General features: G+C 41.4%; 1 protein-coding gene across 3 annotated transcripts in view; it reads right to left on the bottom strand.

Annotated features, from left to right (window-relative positions):
* Positions 1-301: 301 nt before the first annotated feature.
* Positions 302-18876, bottom strand: part of MBNL3 (muscleblind like splicing regulator 3) — a 122742-nt gene continuing 104167 nt past the window's right edge. For 2 of the 3 annotated variants that reach the window (XM_036740207.1, XM_036740209.1), the window contains 5 exons: positions 17217-17367; positions 15292-15327; positions 12784-12878; positions 11616-11690; positions 302-9396 (listed from right to left, as the gene is read on the bottom strand). In XM_036740207.1, coding sequence (XP_036596102.1) covers positions 11634-11690; positions 12784-12878; positions 15292-15327; positions 17217-17367 — 339 coding nt within the window. In that variant the 3' untranslated portion in view covers positions 302-9396; positions 11616-11633. The remainder of the gene's footprint in view (positions 9397-11615; positions 11691-12783; positions 12879-15291; positions 15328-17216; positions 17368-18876) is intronic. The other variant, XM_036740208.1, reaches the window with a different exon arrangement.

Raw genomic sequence — 18876 nt, 5'->3', positions numbered from 1 at the left:
ATGCCTTTCAGGTGTTAGTAACTTCGGTCGGATTGAGCAAATGTAGCCAAGTCAAAAGGATACATTCTCAACATAATTCGAAATGCTGGAGGGCTAGCTAAATCAAAATATATTTGTCTCTGGGTTGTGTAAGGTATGGCATGGAGCAAATTTCATTGAGTCGACTGACTTTTACATTCTCATTTTTAAAGATTAGGGTTAATGAAAGGAATGGGAAAAGGTTTTGGGGGAGGCATTCCTTGATGTATAGAGTTGAGGGATTGTTTAGAATCAGAACAAAACCACACCCAAACCAAACCCGGAATTTTGTACACTTTATTAAAAGGTCAAAAAATAAACCACGATATAGAAGTAACATATTAAAATGGGTTTTGTTATGCACATATGCACAGACAAGCACTATAGCAATATAATTTTGCAGAAAAGAAAAGAAGTCCAAGCATCCATTCTGTTGATAGCAGTTGAGGGAACATTATTGGAACAGTTAACACCACATTCGTCCTGCTGACCACTGCTGTGATCCATTACAGTTCCAAAGGGCTAACAGCATCTTTATCTAAAACAAATCAATTCTTACTTGTGTTTTTTCCTGCCTAATGTTCCTTTTACCTTATGTTTAACCAGAAGTGTCTATGGCAAATAAGCGCGTACTTTACACAGTATAGCTACTATAGATAACAAGCTCTTCAGTTAGCATTTAAAGCCAGTCAGTTTTGGAGCACACATTGTCTTCTTGTGATTTCAGCAACTGCTTCGGCACAATTAGGTGACAACGTCAATTCGAGAAGCGGCAATCGTTATCAGGTGACAGCAAATGGGTGGTTCATGTTTCATGATTTTGAGAACAGGCAAACAATCAACCACAACCAAAAAAAAGAGAAAAAACCCAAACCCAAACAACAAGCAAACCCCCAACCCCCCTCCCCCAAAAACCACAACTACCACAAAAGAGAATCATATCTGAACCAGAGAAATCCCACAATCCAATTAGAATGATGGTCTTATCATCCCCTCATCTGCTAGGACACAAGAGTCATGATAACAAAATCATGTGGCTTCTAACACTATCAAACATCTGTGTACAGTCATAAAGAACTGGGACCTTGTAATTCTGTCAGGCAATTCCTTCTGTTGTATATTCAGAGAGAAAAAAACACTACGAAAAGTTGGCTTTCCTTTTTTTCCACTTAAATTTGGCATGTTACTTTCTATCTTGTTACAGAGACATAGAAATCTGTATTTCTGATGAAATAGTACATGACATAGCAGATCACAAGCAAATATTTTTAGCACTGTTTCTTGAATGAAAAGAATGATTTTAGAGCCATGATTCATTTACAATTACAAATAGGTATTTCTAAAATTGCCAATATCAGAGAAGGAATGAAAGTAGAAACCAAGAGTCCTGTGCTCTTTAGCATACACTAATCCACTGTGAACCATGATGAGGGTACTACATGGACTCTAACCAGAGAGTGGAGACAGAGAGAGGACACATTTTTGATTGAATTCTAGAGTTTGAAAAAAAAGAGATTCTTCATCTCTGTGAGCTGATGAGAGTTAGAATATCCTCTAGCAGCCTAAAACCCAGGCCAATTTCAGATTTCCCCAGAGGTTGAAATGAAACCAACTAGTAAAATCCAAAGCTTTTACGGTAAGGTGAGGGTGGAGGGCAGTACTTTAGGAAAAAAAACCAGATGCAGTCAGTGGAGATGCAATTATATGTAGTTCTCAGGACTGAAGGGTGTCTTTTTGTCTGGAGAGAGAAGGAATTGTAGAGTTATAGGAAAGTGGTATTTTAAAATGGAATCACGTGAGTGACTTGATGTTTGTTGGACTGGAGAAGTGAGCATAGATTGGATTAATTAGATTTAGCATGAAATGGGTTGGATTGGTAAGAGCATGGATTGAATTGAGTTGGAATTAGCATGACTTGGACTGAATTGAAGTTTTCTTGGACTGGATTTAACTAGAGATAGCATGGACTAGATTGTATTGGAGAATATAGATTGAATGGATTGAACCAGATTGGAGTTAGCTTGGATTGGACTGAGTCAGCATGACTCAAAGTGAACAAAAATCCCAAAGCAACTATTCTTCATGACTTAAGGGATCTGAACCACGCTGAAGCCATTTGTGTAGTCACATAAATGAACCATTCATGTAATCTATTGAAAAATATTCACTTTCCCCCCAAACTGTGGGATCTGATCAAAAGGTATAGGCAGTGTGAGTGAAGAAAAGATTCAAAATCTCAACAGGTAAGGTTAAATGGTGGGGCTGGAAGAATTTCTGTAGGCATTCAGTCTAAAAGTCTTGTGGACTTAACTAGAGATCATTTGGGAGCCTCTGTCATCAAGCTGGTCATGTTAATTATCTATCCTGTTTCCCCTTTAGAATTACAGCCACTGTCTTAATAGCCCCAAAGGCTATTGGCCTATAGCCAACTTTTTTTATAACTAAGTTCAATCCTGCTATTATGAGCTGTTCCTTCTAGTTGAAATGATGGAAAAGCATTTTTGGGGAAAAACTGTTTCTGGAGACTAAATGTTTGGAAAGTTAATGATAATCCAGGGAAGCAGATGAAGTTTGAGTTAACTTAAAATGCCTTAACCTAACTAACTTAGCTTAACTAGTTAACTTAGAATGTCTGGGTCTTAACTTCCTTGGTTTGTTGTGTGGCTGATTCAAATGATTATGGTGAAGAATGCAACATTTCTAGCCAGTTGGAATTGGCTTTTTATTTTGTTTTGATAATCATTCCTGGGATGGGCTGTTTATAGGCTGTGGCTTCTTTTTCAAGCTTTGTGTGATCTGATACCAGTAGGGATGTATACTAATACTGTCAAAGCAATTGTAAGACACACCAGCTCACGATGTCTACCTCCAGATGACCTCCCAAGCCCAGGGAAGGAGCTATATCCCTTGAAAATGGTGGAAAATTGAGGCCATCAGTGAAGGTACTGAACATTAGCCTCCCATCCCTATGTCCCATCCTCAGCTCAATTTACTAGGTAGAGGGGCTTCCTGTAGTCAATATGGGAGCCAGAACAGGCTTAGGGGAATCTAACTCAGTCTTTTTAACATCTCAGCTCAGCTAACCTGCCATCTAGGCCCATGACCATTCCTCTTCTGTCCAGTTAGGTCTAACATAGCATGGCCAAGGTGATCCAATGAAGCCTGCTCAGAGATGGTCCCTGCCAATTAGGGATGATGCAATCAGGGCTCCCTAAGAGCTGAAGGGAAGTTGTGGCTGGAGAAATGGGGCCAACACAAAACCATCCCCCTAGCCAAGTCTGACCAAAGAGCCTTTTGAAGAATCCTTCAATTCTCTCATCTGTATTTCCCAATTTTGTTTCGTGTGGCCAGAGACTAAAGTTGGGGATGAGGGATTGTCTCTAAATGATTTCATTTCCAATTGAGCAACATACAAGGCTTCCTATACAAAGCTTTTCTTGACACCCTCAGTTGTCAATCTGCCCCTCCCCGTCACTTTCTATTTTGTATCGAATTTATATTGACTTATATCTGTACAAGTTGTCCTCCTGCCCAAGTGGAACATAAGTTCCTTGAGGGCTGAAGTGGTTCCACTTTGTCTTTGTATCTCTAGCACTGAGTACAGTGCCTGGCATGGAGTGGGTGCTGAAGAAATACTTTAATTAAACTGTGAATTGAAGACATGTATTGATGGCCATCTATGACAGAAGATTGGGGATTGGAGCTGATCTTAACGAGGGCTGTGTGTCTCCTAATGTATAGTGTTCTCTGAGTTAATGGTGGCATCCAAGGGAAAGGAGAAAAGCATGATTCAGAAACCTATCAGTATCTACATAGTCCACGATTCAAAATAGGGTTGACATATGAATGCAATGAAAATCTTTGCTAGTGATTTTGCTAACAGACTAAGAACTGTTCTCTATCTTCAGTGCTGCAAGTTGAAGTTGACCTGCGGATAATCTGCTGTGTGGTACGCTACGGCAAATGAGAATGCGGTCAAGGAGCGAAGCAAAAATGGCATGCTTTCTGATTAAGGGTTATAGCAAAAATGTCCTTCTTTTCAAAGCCTCAGTGATAGCTATCTCTTTTACAAACTTTTTCTGTGTTATTACAGATTTTTTATATTCAAAATAAGCTCCAAGGGTTTCTTTCGTGGACTATGTACATAAGTGCAAAAAAGGTGTGTCTCACACATTCATTCGCACACTAACTGAATCAGTTTAACTGCAGCATATTGGTAGCTTCAACACTGTCAAGGGGTCATTCCACAATATTTTTTGTATGTACAGTTTTGCAAATATAAATTAACATTAAAATATTCATATGTTTAATTCGTTAAGCCCTGATTTTTGCGTCTAATATACTCATGAAAGTACGTACGGAATCTCAGACAACAGAACGTTGGCAGGCAGAGAGAGCTACAGAAATGAAAGCAGACTGTTGTGACTTGACACACAGTGGAAAGAAGAGAGAGACGTGAAATGAAGCAGAGATCGGCGGCAGGCCGAGGCGGTAGTGTAAATAAAAGGCAGCAGGGTGGGTTGTGTCTGGAGAGTGAAAATACTGTGGAATAACCCTTTCCACACAACAATCTCTACAAGCTATAAAACCCGACTCTAAAGCCATATGTTGTAAACTTCTGGACCGAAGAGGTGACAATGGAGTCACCCATTCAGCTTTCACATGGGACTTTGGGATTTTTCAAATATTCAATCTCATCTTTCTCTGACAGTATGGAAGGGCACCTTGGACAAACTCATACTGTTTTACTTCATTTGAAATTTACATGTGAAAAACCTTAAAAATAATGTCTACGAAGGTAGCCATGTTGTAGTTTTGTTGTCAAGAACTTAAGAGAACTCATTAAGAATGAATCCATCACTGTAGGAGCTGTGTACAAAGCTAATTTGGTTCTGAACCTGTAAACTGGACAGACTCTTTATGAACTGTTACAAGCTAGAGGGGTTCACAGGTTAGAACAGAACTAAATGAGGTGAGTTTGTGGAGTAACATCTTAACCTTGCTCTAATTCTCCTTCAAAATTAAATTCATTCATTGGCTAAAAGAGCTCAAGAAGCAAAAATAAGGAATATATTAAAAGCGAGCAGAAGATAAAATAAAATTAATTGCATGATTATGCGCTATGAACTAAGAAGCTGATGCCTAGAAACAACATTTTGTACCTATATTTACATTTGGATTAGGTTACTGACTATATTGTTTTAGAAAGTTATTACAGTCTTTAACATACAGTATATTCTAAGGCCTTTAACAGGCATATGGTAAAATCAGGTCACTGTCAAACAGAAGTCCATTCAATGAGAATGGGCTTTGAGATTTTCCTCCTCAATTTCATCTTTTTGTTTTTTTTTTTTAATCTGGTTTCAATGCATGTAAAATGTATAAGAGATAAAGGGGAAAATTTAGGACTTTAGCTTCTTAATCATTCTGTGTATGAAGATGTATCAAAGTCTACACTTTGGAGGAATGAATCGGGACTCTGTGACTGCCTCTGACCCGATCCAAGAGGTCCCAACTTAGCTCTTGGTGGGGAAGAGCCCAGCCAAGGCTGTGCTCCCAGGGGGCACACGGGACCCTCTCTCTTTATTTGATAAAATGTGATGTGAAACAGTGCCCAATTAAAAGAGCATTATGTTAATTGGCTGTGGAGCTGAGAATGGCTTCAAATTATAAAGATTTATTCTATTCTGTTTCTGCTGATGGCAGGAGGGGGAGGGGGGAAGGGCACTTCAGGAAGAAGCCTGGCTCTCCCCCAGCCCCCACCAAGTGGTGAGCTGATAAGCCCAGGCTGTGGCCATTGGGAAGCCACAGCCTGTACAGAGCGAGATGATACTTATGGTGAGATCCAAGTGCTTGAGCATGTTCTGAAATGGATGGAGTGGGGGAACAGGATGATTTACCACACAATCATCAGTGACTGTTGAAAAGCTTGTCAAGAAATGAGAAATTAAGTGTCACCGCTGATTGCGGAATCATGTGCCAATTGCAAAAGGAAATACTGTATTTGTACGTAAGAATTATCACTGTTTTCAGCATCCATTTTCCTTCAATCCCTCTTCTTAAAATATTTTGTCTCTGGTCTGGTTGTGTAGCAGTTTTCTGAATTGAAATTACTAACAACCTTGCAAACGCTCAGTCTCAGCTTTCTTTTCTCTTTCCCTCTGCATGACCCAGTTTACCTTTAAGTTTCACTGTTCTTGCATATTTTTGCATAAGGCTAAGAAAAGTGGACCAAAACTAACTTTAGATAAATAAAATTATAGGTGCATGAAAAACGGGAAGCTTATAAAATGTCACTAAAATTATAATGCTTTAAATTTTACATACAACTCTTGTCAAATAAAGGATGAAATCTAAATCTTATACTTGCTTAGAGTCACTGATTAGCTTGGTGACTTTGTAATAGGCTTTGCATTTGCTTAGGAAATTTAGAGTCAGACGACTTGTTTTGCTTTTCTTTTCGAACAAAGAAAATTCCAGTAAAAAAAAATCATTGCACAAGCGAGTTTCAATGGCAGGTTATATGTTATGTTTTGCTTTTTGCCAAGGTTTGTTTGGAGTTTGGTGAATACTTCAAGCCTTCTTCCCTTGTACTCGCTCACAGATTAGCATGAGATTTGCTGGCAATTGGGAGGGGTGGGGGTGGGGGTGGGGGAAACTGTCATGGCGCGCACTAAGATTACCCTACCCTGGACATCCCTTACTGAACGTCTTTGCTAAAATCTTTTTCTAGCTTTTTTCTTCAGTACTTTAAATGTAACATGAAAACAGCTGTGGTCTAGGTTTACATTCTATGCACATCAATGCCAGCTGTTAAACTTAAAGAAAATTGGAGGCTTAACGTCAAAGGGACAAGATATACAAAACTCCATTGAGCACAGACAGAATTCCAACCTCCTTTAGCGAAGAAAGCCATGGTCATTTGCAGTACATCTTTTTCTGGCTGAATGTGATCAGGTTTGCTTTTGATTGAGGCACTGGCACGCAGGTTGTGCAAAACCCATTTTGATACACAAAGAATCACTTACAGGAAATACACATCACTTTTTTTCCACTAACAATGTTAAGACCACGGGAAACAGAAATTCAGTGGTTAAAAGATGCCTGTTAGATCACTAATGTCAGGCAATACTGTTCCGGGATGTTAGGCCAGCCGACGCCAGTGAAAAAATCAAATGAGAAATGAACTGGCAGTCTGGTTTTCAGCCTACTTCTTGGGCTAGCGATTAGGACCTATAAGGCTTTTTGCTCATTACAGGCCTAATTCTGCGCTTTGGGATCCTCACCCACTGGCAAAAGAAATGCTCCCTTTAGGAGCATTGGGGGGGATCACATCTCCGGAAAAGTGTTGTTTCTCTGAGGCATGAAAGAAAGCCAGGGTCTAGGCCCAGCTCCGCTACTAAATGGGGCAAGGCATTGTCCCCACTTGAAGCCTCAGTTTCTTCATCAGTAAAAGGGAGGGAGGAAGGGTGCTCAGCTAGATGTTTTTCTGAAAGCCCCTTCCATGTCTCACATTTTTGTAGGATTCAAATACTCCCCCCACCCCTCAGTTCTCCCTTTCTCAGTCTCCTGCTGTTCCCTATGGGTCAGCAAGTCACAAGATATATATTGCCCCAATTGTATATGCCAGAAATGATGCCTGTTTTTTATCCTCCCTGACGAAAGGACAAAATGACAAATGATTATAAAATCATTATCTGCAAATTGATGGGAAAATGCCAAATGTTTCCAATTGATTCCATTCCTGTAATCAAGTAAACCTTTTCCTTGGTTGTAAATTCTACGAGCGTGGACAAGTGAATTCATCCCAGCTCAGTGGGGTCCAATCAAAAGGGGCGGCAAAACGTCTAAGAGTCTATAGATTCCAAGTTTCCACCAAACAAACACACAAACACATAAACACATAAACAAACAAAAAAGGCTTGATGAGGGCCTGGGAGACCCAGAAGTTAAAAATATGGTCACTGGAAATCACAGGTGCTCACGACATCTCAGCTACTGTTGCTTCACGGGTGAAATGGATTGAGACAGAAACTTCCTGGAGGCAGAAGCTCCCAGGAATGGCCCGTGATTCTTCTTGGGCTCCACAGAAAGGGTTCCCCAAATGAGCTTCTCTAATATAATTTGCCTCCCCTCCCGCCGTGGCTGCTTTATGACCATTAACTCTGGAGCTGTGTCCGTTTAAAGAGAAAAGGTCACATTTGGAACCAGCTCTCACTCTCACCTGTGCTGGCTTTTCCAGACTATGCCTTTGTTAGGAAAAGGCTTCTGGGGATGGATACATTTCCCCACCAATTTATGAACATGCTCTTCCCTCTGGGTTACCCCTAAGTTTCACTAATTAATGTACCTTTAAACCTCCAGGGACCAATTTCTTGGCTGAAGATGTTGAAATGGCTCAGATTTGGAGATTCCCATGGGGGAAAAGGGGGCTGGGATCCGAGATCCACCAAGAAATGGCAATGGTCCCTTTGTATGACTTTCATTTGTGATGCTGAGAAATTGGTCATGGAGGCAAAGTCAATTAATTTCATTTCATTTGAACTTTTGAGGAGCCAGCTGAGGGGTTCCTGACTGTCCACAGAGCACAGCTTCACGTAAAGGGAAAACAAGAATATGCTGACATGCCACGTCTGCGTGTGCAACGGGTAAGGAACTGCATGCACAATCAGGATGTCCTCAAAAGAGAAACCTTTCAACAAGGCTGCCCCGTAAGCCTACAGAACCAGCCCATAGAATAAAGGTAGAGCAACATTCTCATGTCGTGGTTTTCAAGCCCATCATCCCTGTTTCCCACCATAACATTTTTAGTGTAAAAAATGAACCACACCAAAGAACTACATTATGTGGAAACTTAAGACGTAACATTAATGGGAAATGATATTGCGTATATTTGATATACCTTAAAACAACTCAATTAGACTATGATGTAAACAAAACCTCAAGATAACACTTTAAAAAGACGAACATCTATCCACCGATAATATACAACAGTCCAATGTGCATTCGCACGTGTCGTGATGGTACTCGGAAAAAAAAAAAGATTACGTGTGTTAAAGAAACATGTTACAAAAGTTGATTCTAGTTTGTCTATGTTTATATCTTATACAAGAGCACTGTTTGTTAATCTTTTCTATAGAGCGCGCTTTTTTTGACTTTTTACATTCCCATAAATCTGGTATTTCACTTTTTTGGGGTTTTAAAAAATTTTATGATGTTTTTTGTTTTGTTTTGGTTTTTTTGGTTAACATGTATGCTGCAACAGGCTTACTGTAGAGATGGTAATACAGGAGAAATGGGAAAATGTACAGAAAGACCATGTGCAGCGTCCCAAGGAGAGGTTCTGATACTCCAGGATTTTGCTGTTCAGAATTTTCACTGGAAGAAAAAAGAGAAAGAGAGACCAAATGGTTAACCATCCAGGAAGTCGGGAGACAGGTGTCCTAGCCTTGCCTCTGCAACTAATTGTTTGTGAGTTGTGAGCCAGGTTTTCCTATGCAAGAATCCTTCCCCTTTTGGGGTTTTATTTTTCTCCCCTATATAATAAGGAGCTTGAACTAGGCGACCTCTAAGGCTCTCAGATTTCAAACTCCTTGAGGGCAAGAGGTATGTTGGTTTTCAACTTTGGATCCTCAGCACCAAGGACAGGGCCCATTAAGAAAAAGAATTTAATGGTTTGTTTTTCATTTGAAGGCTCCTTCCAGTTCTGTGAATCTTTGGAATCTATGACAAAGTTAGCAGGACAGTACTTAGCTCTTTAAAGGCTGGGTCTACACAATGCAGGCCATTCAGATGACCAGCCCCTAACTTCTAGCATCCAGATGTTTTATCTATATGATACTGTATCTCTAGATTTTCAAAAACATCCATTTATTTTTAATTTTTTTTTTATCTCACTGTTCTGGAGTCATGTAGCAGGACATATCAGTGTTGGGATATAAGTGTAAAACTTTGGCAAATTATATAGTATGAATGACATTTTTTTCCTTTTAAAGAAATTCTCATCTCTTGATATATACTGAAAACAAATAATATTCTGTTGAAGCATCTTGGGATTGTCCCATGGAACTATGACAAAAGAAATAGCTGTTCTAGTGCATATTTCATTAAAAATTCAAGAAGAGGCACTGGGCAGGAGTGGAAAGGGGATTGGTTGGGGAAGGATGAGAGCTTGGCTATGGGCCCAGCTCTGCCACTAACTTACTGTGTGACCTCATGAGAGGCCCTTACTCTCTCTGGGCTCATCTGACAAGTGATGGAGTTGGACCGGATGATCTCTAAGGTGCCTTCCAGCTTTACTATTGTCTATGGTTCTGTGTTTGAAGCATGCAATCCACATGAACACCTCTAAGCAGATGTGAGGCAGCAATGGCATAGTGGAGAGAGAGATGGACTTAAGAGTCCAGAAGACCTGGGTTCAATCCTGCTTGGGACACTCAACTGGCTGGATGACCCTGGCAAGTCAACATGGCTCAACTTCTTCTGGAAAAGGTGAGATACTTGTTTGAGTATTATCTCCCCCATTAGAGTATGGGATCATTGAGGGCAGGGATTGTTTTGGCCTTTTTTCATATCCCCAGTGCTTAGCTTGGTGCCTGGCATTGAATGAGTGATTAAACAAGTGCTCCTGAATGATCAACTCTCTGGGCATCAGTTTCTCATCTGTCAAATGAAGTTCCTTTCAGTTCTTGATCTATGATCTTAAGACATTTGGGAAACCTTTGATAGCCAGTGACTGCAGATAGAACTTGTTCTAGGCTTTTCTCTGCATTCTAGACTTGAAAAAAGGGTCATGAAATCACAGCATTTTAGAGTTAGGAGGGCTCTTGTGGAAATCCCTGATTCTTACAGGTGAGGAGGCCAAAGGTCAGAGGGGAAATGCTTTGTCTAAGGTCACATGAATAATAGGTGGCAGAGCCTCGATTTGAATCCAGGTCCTCTGACTCCCAACTCAGTGCTCTTTCCATGACAGGATGGTATTGAGGATGAAGGAGAAATATGACTTAAGAATAAAGTCATTAATGATAAAACTGCATCATTCACAGCTAGCAGGACTGGGAAGGATTTTTGATGGAGTCACATTGAAAGCGACACAAAGCAAACAGCCTCTGAAAGCAGCAGCTTCTACAGTGTGGTGGGAGAAGCACATTATTTGCAACCTCTAAGCTAGTAATCTTGGTCATTCTGAATCTCGTCACAAAACCAACTTTGTTCCACTTCACACAATGCAGCAATAAAAAATGATTTTTCAGGATTCAAGTTCAAGTTAAGAAACTTGTTAGTTTTTCCCCAATCAAAATGGTCCTGCTGGAGATGAGAAGAGCTAAAAATCTCTTTCATTCAAAATGCATTTCCGGACTTGCCAGCTCACTGGGAAACATGCAGTCCCTGGCTGGCATTACTCAACAAATTAATTGCATATTTTCTCTCCACCATTTCAGCTGGGAAATTTGAGATTACTGAAAGCATGCTGGAAGTTGTAAACAAATATCTATTCATGAAGGGTTAGCAAAGAATTTAGCAAATGCAATTACGTAGATACAATATGTCACCTCTAAAAATTGTTATTGATTGTAGGAATACGGAAAGAAACTTACTGTTTCTATTCGTTACGTTTACATCTGTGAAACAAACATGCTGCTACTCAGTTCATCTACAGATAACTGGGATATCTAGAGTGGCGAAAAAGAATGCAGATTAAAATCGTACCTTGGGATCATTCTGGTTACTGTCTTCACTGCTTGGGCATGGTCAACAAATAAATCAAATCCACTCAAGGCACAATTTGGGGGCAAAATCAAACATTTTCTGTATTGGTTCATCTGGACAAAGCCCTGATCAGAACATGGTTTTGTCCCCAATGAATGTTCTGAACATTATACTTAAGATGCAATCCCAACAGCCATGCCAGGTAACTTTAAGTCTGGAGTCATGGCGGCCACGGTAGTGAGCCACAAGCAGCCATACCCATTACATGTTCCTCTCTTGGGCCACAGCCATCCAAGGCTTTCGATTGGCAGGTGAGGATTATCTCTGGGACTACCCAAAACAAAGGAGACCCCTGCAGACAACTAAGGCATTTCTAACATCCACTTGGGAGGGAAAGTGCTTGGCCATCACTGAGGACTCCTCACGACAAAATAATCTTTCTGGGGGTTCAGAAAGGTCATGGTGGGGTGCCACTCAGTGAAACTTCCAACACACTAACTCAAAATGCAGGGTATCAGGGCAGCTAGGTGGCGCAGTGAGTAGAGCACCGGCCCTGGAGTCAGGAGGACCTGAGTTCAAATCCGGCCTCAGACACTTGACACACTTACTAGCTGTGTGACCTTGGGCAAGTCACTTAACCCCAATTGCCCTGCCTTCCCCCCTCCAAAAAAAAATTGGAAAATGTAGGTTATCACCCTACCCTGGCCTAAAGAGGAGAAGCTGGGGTCAAGGTCATAACAGGAAGCAGTTTTTTATTCCTGAAAGCTCTGGGATATACATTTAAGGACTGGTGTGGTGGCAACCCTAATGGTCCAATGTTGTGAGCAGCATCTCAGGAAGAGTTGCCACCTCACAACGTGCGCGGATTCATCTCCGCAGCAGCAGCAAAGCATGCAGGGTACTCTGGATGCACATTGAATGCAACCTCTAGAAACCCGCGAAAAGTGGGACGTCAATACCCTCTCACCAATCCCCAAAGAATATACTCGGCCCAACTGATACACCGTAGGCATCTAGCTCTGAATATGTCAAAGAAATCTATTGAAAGGGCCAAACCTGATTGGCTGTAGCTGTTGCAGCGAAGGGGACGCTGGTGGCAGGTGTTGTTGCTGCGGACACAGTGGTGGGCGTAGCACCGTGCATCATGGGCACTTTCAGGAGGGAACCATGGAAGCGACATACAGGAAGGTGGAGCATTTATGTAACCATGACAACATGTGGTGGATTGGGGGCGTGGCAGGTATCACAGCAACAAGCCATGTGACATCGTCATGAAGGATACACCAGGGCACGCCATGCAATTCACAGTGCAAAGCAAGACAGCATTGAAGGGGAAAAAAAATTAAAAAGAGAAAAAAGGGGAAAAGCCCATTACAATTATCATTAAGAAAAACTAAAACATTCTCAACACTTAGTACATTTATAAGCAAAACAAAGATGTAATACACTGGAAGAGCCAAATTTTCAAAAGTGGGTACAGGGGCTGCACCTGTAAAAACGAGGATTTGCCATCACTGGCTACCCAACAGTTGGGCAGGGGGTTAATCAAGTCACATACTTCAAGGGGTTCTTAGTTTGGCTGTTGCCTGGCAAGTAAGGAGGTAGTTCTGCAGGCTGTGTGCAGAAATGGGCAGGGATGGGTACAATGTCTTGCTCTGCATGTATAGAAGGCCAGTTAGGTGTGTGGGTACTTACCTAGTTTGTAGACACAAGAGAGTGGTTGGGCTGGGTTGGTGGGTATGGAGTCAGTGGGAAGAGGGCAAGGATTTGTGTATGTTTTTACAGGTGCACCCAGTATAGCCTCCTTGGAAAATTTGGCTCGAATTATGATTCATATACACAGTGGACTTTCATAGCAAATATCTGACAAAACATTGTTCTCATGGTACATATTACAGCTACGACCCCACCAGCTAACATGGCTACCAGCTGCAACAACATCCCTTTCAATGTGTTGTCTTTCCTGGCTATAGAAAGGTCTTCCTTTTTTTCCCAGGGTTTAACTCATTTGGGGAAATGATCCGGGGGTTACCTGTGACTGGCAAGAATGTGTGTCTGATGATTTATCTGGGTTCCAGCTAGGAAACTCAACAAGATGTATGATTCAATCATGGAAGTGAACAGGGTGGGGGTGGGGGTATCAAACTGGGCTGTTTCATGGAAGCCAAATATGTGTCTCTAATGGTCATTCCTGGAAATCCTGGAGCTCTCTCTTTTACTCAGGGATCCTAAAAACATCCCCATTTGGGGATTTCACCTTGAGAATGCAGCAGTTAGATAGGCAGCAGCCCCACTGAAACATGCAGATTGCATTCCAATGCAGAGCACTTAAGGTATAAACTGTGGGGGAACTTTCTAGATGGAACAACAAACAACCAAAAAATGTAAAAGGTACAGACACACTTTACAAATACTTAGAGGTCTGGGCTTCTAATCAGGTGCACAGAACACTTTACCTAGTAGCAACAGGATCTAGGAATGCCTGGAAGAAAAGCAGCACCCCCCCCAACCCCTACCCCTGACCAAACACAGTAGCCAGAGGCTTCAAACCCTGCCATGGTGGCAGTTGTTACTCCTGTTCTGGGTTTGTTTGCCTATGGCTCCCTTTCTGGCTTTGTAGCTATAACTCAGTCCATTATCCTTTCATGGGCTGTCAGGTAGGCTGTTAGAAGCCAATAGGGAAACTACTTTGCCCTAATAGCTGGGCTAAGCAGCCTGTCCACAGGCCTCTTCTACTCCTGCTCTCCATGAGGGATGGAAGGTGCACTGCCCAGCTTCTGAGAATTCCCCTTAGGGCTGAGGGAGTTGGGGGAGGGAGGAAAGAGCAAGGAGAGGGCAGGAAAATACCACGGTGGCCACTGAGTCCAGGGTAGCTGCTTTTTGGGGCTGTGATTTTATTCTGGGAGGGACTTGTCTATTTCTAGCCTAACAAAACACTCATGAACTCACTGTTGAGCCCAACTGCTGTACATGGATGGCATGCAGATCCGGCATAAGATCAGAGTAACAGGGATTGTTAAGAAAGCTAGATCTAGTGGGGGTAGGGTGGGTGCTGTTGGCGAGAGGGAGCTACACTGAATGCAGCATTCTACAGCATTGCTACCTTCATTATCATTTTCATTCCTGAATACTGAATATTGAAATCATGTGGTTATATCTGTTGGTGTGTTCAGTTTAGCTGCCCAGCCTCAGCTATTTCATTTATAGATTATTATTATTATTTCACATTTCCAAATCATTGATACAATGGTGACGATAACATGGCTTACTATTGTCTTAACAACAAGCCAAATGTAGGCATGCATGCATACTCCTCCCCCTGGCTATTTCTTGGGTATTTAATCTTTGGGCAAAAGTGGCATGCTATCAATCATTTAGGGCTTGATTTTCATTCCATCAAATTGCACAGAAATGGAAGGGTACAGGAACCACTTCAGGCCTTGAATAGACAGAGGAGACCCAGCCACACCACTCAGCCACCCAGCTCTCCCAGGCAACACTAAAACAGGCAATTTCTATTCAGATCAGGAAAAGTTTATAATTGGTGTAGAAAGAAAAACCTACCAACACTTGCAGTGGGTGCCATGCACAGTACTGACCCTTTACACCATGCAGTGAAGCGTGGAAAGATGAACAAAAAGGGATATTTCATTAGTGAGCTCTCGTGTTAGAATTGACTTTAACTAAAAAAAAGCAGCTACTGTCTTTGCGGCATTCAATTCAAGCACATGCAAAAAAAAAAGTATTCAGCGATACTGATGACTTAAATTCTTTGCTTTGAGAGCAAGCACTCCCACACGCACATACATATCTACACACACACATACACACACAGTCAAAATAATTCTTGGATTCTTGGGCAGGAAATAGTTCTTGATTTTTTCTAGTTGTTAAACCTGTCTGCCACAATTCCTATTCAGCTAGTCCATTCTAAGCACTTTGTTGGTTAAAGGAGGATATAATGGTATAATGTACAGATCGTTTTCAAAATGCGAAATGGGGCTAGGATGATAATGTTTCTATGACTTCACCTTTGAAAAACGTTTCTTCGTTCCTTCTAGGACAGAAACAGGCTGCTAACATTTGGCTCAAAGCCCCTGAAGGGGAGGGGACCCTCTCTGTTCAACACATGTTGATTTTGCTTTTAATAAAGGGGAAGGGGACCCTTTCTGGGATTTTTGCTTTGAGGCTCCGGGTTTAAGTTCTAGTACCTCACTTCTCAACTCTGAGTGGACAATTCTACAATGGGACAGAAGCTGAGATAAACAAGGCAGATTTTATGGTGAAACTTCAAAAGGGAGGAGTATCTGTTTTCTGGCTGGTGACTTCCATCTTGCACAAGTCTCTTGTACCCAAATGGCTCTGACATTCTAGAGCTCTGCGAAGTATTAAACACTATCATCCAATCTATCTTTTCCAAGATGGAGAAGAGTTTGGGCTAAGGCCTGTAGCAATTTTGGCCTAAGTAAGAGAGAGACTCCATTTGTTCTGCTAGCCCATTTTGAGTCTGGAAATGTTTCATATTGTTAGAGGTTTATAAAACGGAGTTGGACGGCCATGTCTGAGAAGCCTACTTTGGCTTCCTAATATTTGATGAGAAAAATAAAGGAACCATAAAATACAAAGCAAATATGGATCTTTGGGAATATAAGTAATATTGTTATAAGCTTGGGCTGTTATTTGTGGTTCATTGGAAAGATCTCTGGAATTAGAGTCAGAAAGACGTATGTAACAACTTCCCCGATCACTGGTTGCGTAGCCTTGGGTAAGTCACTTCCTGTTCCTGAGACCACAGAAGTAAAGTGATTTAACCAATATTACACATCTAGTAAGTGACAGAGGTAGGCTATGATTTCAGGTGTTCCTGACTCCAAGCCCAACCCCTGATCCGCTATACCAGATGTGTCAAACTCAAAAGAAGCCCGTAATACTTCTGAATGTAGACTGAGACAGATTAAAATGGGAAATATTTAACAAAATAAATAGAAATGTAACACAACATAGATAATGTTAATTTGTGGGTTTCTAAGTCAATATGAGGCCTTCAGGGATCTCTTTCTCTTTGAGTTAAATACCAGGGCATTATATCACACTGTCCCTAAAGTGCTTTGTAAATGTATAGACATTCATACATTTATGAACAATAACACCCAAGATTCCAGAAATTAATTTGAGATTTAACCAAATGAACTATATGAAGAGAGAGATATGAAGGAAAACAATTGGAGAAAAGTTTTGACACTTTTCCAGTCTAACAAAAATTGCTATTTATTGAGAATTCTGTGAAACAAATATTGTTCCTTTTGAATAATAGAGCAAGGACACATCATAGCACCCCATCCAACTTTTGCTCAAAGTTCTATCAATGACATTCATATGCAGTCTTTAGCCAAAAGCCTTTAAAAACAGCAGTAGCAATCTAAAGATCTCTTACTAGTTGCAGCTTGCTGGGCTACTAAGATTGGGCCAGTTAGGGAACACGACCTTACCTGTTGGGATAAATGTTGGTTGCTGCAGCTGCATGTTCGCTAGAGCCTGTTGGTAGTGGAAAACACTTGGGTTGAAGACTGTGGTGGCACCGTTGTTCTTTTCAAGTGCTGGCCTCTTTGGTAAAGGTTGGAGGGCACCAGGTGGCAGGGCCTGTAGAAAGGAGAGAGATGGAAGAACATCAAGGAGGGCCAGAGAAGAGTGAAAAACGAAAACATCACTGAACAAAGCATGCACCAGCAATGCAAAGTCTGGCCTGTGAATCACCTGCAAACACACTCACTTGCAAGGCAATAATATTTACTACACTTGACACCACTTGATCTTAGCCAAAAAGACAGAGAAGCGATAAGCAAAGCAAAAAAAAAAACCACGACAAAAAAACGAGGAGGAGGGACCAGGTTTACTGGGGAAGGGGTTTGTCAGCAATGCACAGCTGGTCTCAGAAAGCCAAAATACTAGAAGACTCAAAGGTAGCTTTTCAATTTGACCCAAAGGGCAAAGAGAAAAGGAGGGACTCCATTGGGGCAGGATCGAACCAAAGGCAGTCACAGGCAATGGGCATTTTGGAACCAACATCTCAGGGATTGGGGCAAATGGCTGTTAAAAGAAGGATAGCACAAGGTATGGATGGAGCTGAAAACAGAGATCCTTGCCTTGGTTGAGGTGTTTAGTTCAAAGTCAACATGCAAGCTGTGTGTGTACAAGGGAGATTAAGTATACATAAGTGGCCCAAGATGCCAGTTTTTCAGTATGACATTGTAATTTCCATGAAGTCAAATCCAGCAAACACGGGTGTGGTTGGAGGGGAACAGAGGGTTGGTAGAAACAACAAGGACGTCTGGTTCATTCCTATATCTGCAGTGTATTTCTGTACTAATATGTAAGGAAAAGACAGGGTAGTGTGGGAGAGCGCCAGTCTCAAAGTCCAGAAAGACCTGGGTTCAAGTCCTGCTGACAGTGTAACTGTGGATAAAGGCCTTACCTCTCAATTTGCTAAGGCAAGAAGTTGCTGACCTTCATTGATATAAGCTGGTAGGAGTTTTCTCACCCGAGAGTTCCCTAAATGTATGGAATCACAGGTTCCCTACTCCTCTCCTTATCCTAATATGTAAGCAAAGAGACAATACTCCTTTTTCTTTTCAGTTACCATGCATGATAATAATAGTTGAAATTTCTATAGCATGTTAAGGTTTGCAAAGCACTTTGGGTACATTAATTCATCCCAGACTCACAACTGTACTTTGAGGTAGGTGTTACTAGTAACTCCATTTTATAGGTGAGGAAACTGAGGCTTGGGGAGGTCAGGTGACTTACCTAGAGACACATCTAGTCAGTTCTTTTTGACTCCGAGCCCAGAGCTCTGTTCAGTATATACGACACTCCCTCAGCAATGACAAATACTTAGGAGTATGTGCACAATTTGCTACAGTAAGTCCCCAGAGGGCTTTGGTTTGTTTTTTAAACCTGAGAGTTATTAATCAGTTAAAAGTAAGGGGGAAAGGCTTAAACCCGGCATTCTGTAGTCTGGAAACCATCCTAATTTCAATAGCTTCTCATTCCCTCATTCAAAAGCAATAAAAGTTGGTTCTTGTGCAGTGGGAACCTTTGAGTAGAGATGAAACCTACCAACCACAGTGGTTAACAGTGTCAGTTATGGGT

The sequence above is a fragment of the Trichosurus vulpecula genome, chromosome X, assembly GCF_011100635.1.
Source record: "Trichosurus vulpecula isolate mTriVul1 chromosome X, mTriVul1.pri, whole genome shotgun sequence".
NCBI lineage: Eukaryota > Metazoa > Chordata > Mammalia > Diprotodontia > Phalangeridae > Trichosurus > Trichosurus vulpecula.
The sequence above is the reverse complement of the archived record's forward strand: the minus strand, read 5'-3'. Positions and strand labels throughout refer to the sequence as shown.